Below are 4,819 nucleotides of genomic sequence, written 5' to 3' on the forward strand. Positions count from 1 at the left end.
CACTTTCTCAACACTTTTATTGATTAATGACAAACTCAACAAAAATCTCAGAAATGAGGAGAAAAGTTTGTTCTTGTCTGGAGGATAAACATGCGCACGATAAACACGACTGCAGAGACATTTATAACATATTAGCTTAAAAAACAACACTGAAATGCTACATGAGCAAAATCAAAGTCACTCGTTCTGGTCTGGTTTTTTTCTTTCTTTTCAGCGAGACAGATGAAGATCCGGACGTGCAAAAACATCTCCGCGTGGAGGTCCGAGGTTCATCACTAGCGAGCCACTGAGTCGCTGTTGTCTCAGTCCCGGTCTCAGCAAAACGGATTCTAGCGGGACAACTGAGTGTTTTTACACTCAAGAATTTCTCCTCATCCTTTTTTTCTTGGCGGGTCACGACTGGTCATAGCTAGCCACGCTAACCCATAGCTAACACGTTAACGCTAGCCACGCTTAGCCCAATATAAAGAACCAGCATTAGTGCATTCTATAGCGTGCACACATTCCTTTAATCCTCGTAATAATAGTGCGAGTGTGAATGGACTCGGGCCGTGTGGAGGAATCGGATTAGAGCCGTCTCAGGATTGTCTGAAATGCAGGGACGCAATACGGAAGGGTCCAAAAAAACAAAAACAAAAAAAAAATAAATCCCAAACCGCGTTTAGGAACTTGTGTTTCTTTACATTTACATTACACAAGAAAAAAAACTCTACACAACGAGTCACGAGTACAAAAAGTGTTACAGAATAAACGGAATGAGGAAGAAACTAAAAAACGGATTTCAGGTTTTTTATCATCATCATCCTCAACTGAGAACAATTCTTGGACCCTACTGTAGTTGACCCCCCGTCTAAATTTCGGAGGTCTTCCCCCTCACCATGAAGGAGACTCACACTCATAGTAAAGGTGTTTGTTCAAGAAAACATTAACGTTCTGATGTAATCCATTTCCTCGTTCCAATTTCCATCAGTATTATTATTATTATTATTATTATTATTATTATTATTATTACTACTGTAGGCACTGGTGACGTCATGCGTCTGAACATCGCTCTTCTCGCCCTCATCAGCTCTGCCGGCGCTGCCTGGGTTTGTCGACGAGGTCTCACCATCAGGAACATCATGGACAGTTGAGGACGTCTTCTGAACATCATCACCACCGTGGACCCCTGCGGATGGCGTTTGGTCTTCTCTGTTAACGCGTGTTGACCTTTTCCCTCCGTCGCTGCCGTTCTCGTCACGTCTAGCACCTTCTGTGTCGTCGCGTACTTTAGCGTTAGTGTTCGGGTTTTTCAGCACCTCCTCGTTCTTTACGTCGACCGCGTTGTCCTCCTCCGGATTGGAAGTCTCCAGCGCCATGCTTCCTTCAAAGGAACTCAGAGTCGGCCTCCTGTGTATCCCCAGTATCCTTCTGATGGTGGACTGGTGGACGCTGATGTTCGACAGCGCGAGCGTTGCCTGAAGGTCCTTCGAGGTGGTGCAGGGGTTCTTCATGACCTCGCGGATTATTTCCCGCCTCGCTCTCAGAGAGATCTTGGAAGGCCGGCCGGACCTGGGCAGGTTTACGACCGTCCCGAAGCGCTTCCATTTCCGCAGGATGGCTCGGATCGTCGTCTTCGGGAGCCCTATGACTTTGGAAATCTGTTTGTAGCCTTTTCCGGACTCGTGAGCCTCCACCACCTTTCTTCGGACCTCTTCAGAGATTTCTTTGGAGCGCGGCATCGTGGCACGTTTTCTCGGAGGAAATTCCACCTCCCTGGAGATGAAGCAGGCGTTCCGGCTTTATAGTTTTTTTTGACTCCACCCCGGTGACTCTTCTAACGCCGAGGAGACAGATTCAGCCTTTGGGAACAGCCATGAGCTCTTTCCTTCAGCTGGATCATTTCCTGAGGGTTAGGAATAGAGAATGAGGGCGTTTCCTCCAACGTCAATCAACTGGATCTGGATTCTGATCAGACGCTACCGTCCTGAAATCAAACAACAAAACAGACTTTGAGTTCGGGCGAAACTCATGACTCCGCTGGTCAGACTGCTTGGCGTGTCGATCATGTTTTACAAACTAATCCGATTTCACAGCGTTATGGCAGTGATGCAGACCCGAGCCAAATGCCCTCAAATTCTTATGCAACGTATTTAAGCGACCAGTTTGACAGCAACAGCTTTATTATGCAGTGTGCTGCGTTGAGCCGCGGTGACTGAACTGGCAGCTTATAGAAACCTGCACAAGCTTGTAGATAAAAGATACTTACGACTTTACTTCACCTCATTGTTGTACTGGTGCGATGCTAACAATGCTAATGTTGCTTATCACTAGGGACTCACTAAGCTAGCTCAATTTAATAGTGTCACGATTTCAATGTGAAATTAATGAAAAGTCTTATATTTGACAGTAAATCCGCTGATGTAGCAGGACATTTAATTACTGTATAACCAACAAAACTTTTGTGTAATATGCAGTGTCCAATCAAAACAGTTCGCTGCGTCGCTGCGGAAAAAAACGGCGGAGTTGTTTAATGCGTGCGCTCGCTCCGAACTCGGAATCCGCACTTGCGATTTCTCTCATTGTCATAAACCACATAAGATTTTTTTTTTTTTTTTATGTGAAAACATTAAACTCAAGTATTATTATTATAGTAGTATTTTTTATTTAATTCATTCATTTTATTTATTTAACTATTTTTGTTTTTGCATATGAATTAGGATATTTATTAGAATATTTAGTAGAGTCGTTTATTATTGGTTCTACCTCTGGCTAGACTTCCTGGTGCACACTTTGGTCCAGATCTTTCAGATCAGAAACAGAAACGTGTCCAATAAGTAACAAGCAATAAACACGTATTGGCGTCGATTTGACAGAAAGCTGCTGATTGGATGTCGGTGTGTACTTGAGGAACCAATCAGAGTCGAGCCGTTTCATAAAGATGATCGCACTTTCACGTAAAACAGAATCACGTTCGTCTAAACGGAGTCCGAGTTTTGACTCGACATCCTACACAAAACCAACATTATGTCCGAAATCCTACAATCCTGAAGTCCAGACAAACCTGTGGGGTAATAAAACATCCTGAAGCACGAGAACCTCATAAATTATCATCATCATCATCATCACCATCACCATCATCATCACCACCATCATCATCATCATCACCATCACCATCATCACACTTATCACAGTCTGCAGGATCTACATCTCACCCCTGATCCTTCTTATCATGGAAGAGCAAAGTTCAAATCAACACCTGAATCTGATCATCATCTGATCATTTGCATCTGTTGCCCTGCAGAAATAAATGAGAAAAAAATATATATGAAATTAATCAGCCATCATGAGGGAGGGGGGGAGGGGGTGTATGTACATTTACGCTGTATGTTATGTATTGTTTTGATTCTAAAAAGGAACTGTTGTGTTGTTGTGTATTATTCCTGAGGTGGCATCATCACCCTGGAGCTCCATGCACAAACACCAAGCTAACACTGTGCTGCTGCTAGCTGGCTAATTAGCGTTTCACAAGTCAGACTGTTCACTTCCGGGGATTTTCTGAACAAAACGCTTACCTTCAGGTTTAAAAGCTCAGATTCGGGTTCAGGGACTGTTTAAGTAAAAAGGGTTTAATTCTGGTTTCACTTGTTGCACCAAAAAACACAAACAATCCGGTTTGCTAATCCAGTCGAGGTGCTACAGCCATAACTGATAACCAGCGTCAATCTGTACACACGCCTTCGCGGACATCAAGAACGCGCTCAGCATGCGCAGACATCGATGTTTTGTCTTTGTTTTTTGCTGTTGTTTTTTTTTTTTGTTTGTTTTTTTTTTTTTTGCTCAATTTGAACTGCTTGTGTTGTCCACTAGGATTGTTTCACGTGAAACATCGGGCACGCGTCACGTATCCATAGAGTCACACGTGGTTCATTTTTGCTTATACGCACTACTGCGCAGATACTGCGCAGCCCCAACCAAACGTCTAACTGATACTTCGAAACGGTTTCTGATGACCAGCAATGTTCTTCAAGATCCACGTGATTTCTCTCAAACGCGTTCACAAACTGGAGAAAATACACAAAAACACCACAGCACGTGTCAAAACGTCATTCCAAGTGGTGCTGCACTGGAATTCCGTCTGTTGTTGCCAAAGTCACCAAATTCTGATGATCCATTTTGGGTCAGTTTTGTTGACTGGACCATGAATTTTGATGTCCACCACTTTGGGGTGAGCCAAAGAAGACAAACATTCGCTTCGCTTCGCTCTCTGGACCGGGTCTGTTTGATGTCGGCCCACACTGAGAAATGACATTTTTGCTAAATATATTTTAAAATATTAATTGTCAAGGTGGCCCAATAAATTAAAACACACCGATTCAACACAAGCAAAGAGAAACAATCTGTCCATCTTTGTAAATTTACTTCACTCCAATGTCAGATATGATCTTCTTAAGTAGATCCTCCAGGTCACCCAACAGCTACCAACCCTATAGAGAATGATAAGGGGTGCCATTGTATATTTTGGTCTCCTGGTAGAGAAAATGTCCTTCTAATCCAGACACATTTCAATCTTCTGCATTATATTTGTTCTTGATGGTTTACTCAGGGGCCTTAGGATCAACTCAACCTCCTGGTCACTCATAGTAAAGGATAACAATCATGCTGATCCTGTTAGCTCAGCTTAGCTCTCTCTCACACACACACACACACACACACACACACTAACACACACACCGACTTAACCTGTTTAAGACCTGATGATAGAGCAGGCACAGAAGGTATTGCGAGTTTCCTAAAGTTCACACTGTAAGAACTTCAGATTGGGATCATCCAGCGCTGC

General features: G+C 43.3%; 1 protein-coding gene across 2 annotated transcripts; it reads right to left on the reverse strand.

Annotated features, from left to right (window-relative positions):
• On the reverse strand, nt 1-4,069 carry LOC310730636 (uncharacterized protein). Of its 2 annotated transcripts, XM_083549672.1 has the most exons (3): nt 3,555-3,911; nt 3,195-3,277; nt 454-1,966 (listed from the first exon to the last, which is right to left on the reverse strand). In XM_083549672.1, the coding sequence occupies exon 3, from the start codon at nt 1,719-1,721 to the stop codon at nt 915-917; it is 807 nt and encodes a 268-aa protein (XP_083405798.1). In that variant the 5' UTR covers nt 1,722-1,966; nt 3,195-3,277; nt 3,555-3,911; the 3' UTR covers nt 454-914. The 2 variants fall into 2 exon arrangements, with proteins under 2 accessions (XP_083405797.1, XP_083405798.1); XM_083549671.1 differs by lacking the exon at nt 3,195-3,277 and having other exon boundaries at nt 1-1,966; nt 3,555-4,069.
• Nucleotides 4,070-4,819: the final 750 nt, after the last annotated feature.

Source organism: Silurus aristotelis, assembly GCF_946808225.1.
Source record: "Silurus aristotelis genome assembly, chromosome: 9".
NCBI classification, from domain to species: Eukaryota; Metazoa; Chordata; class Actinopteri; order Siluriformes; family Siluridae; genus Silurus; species Silurus aristotelis.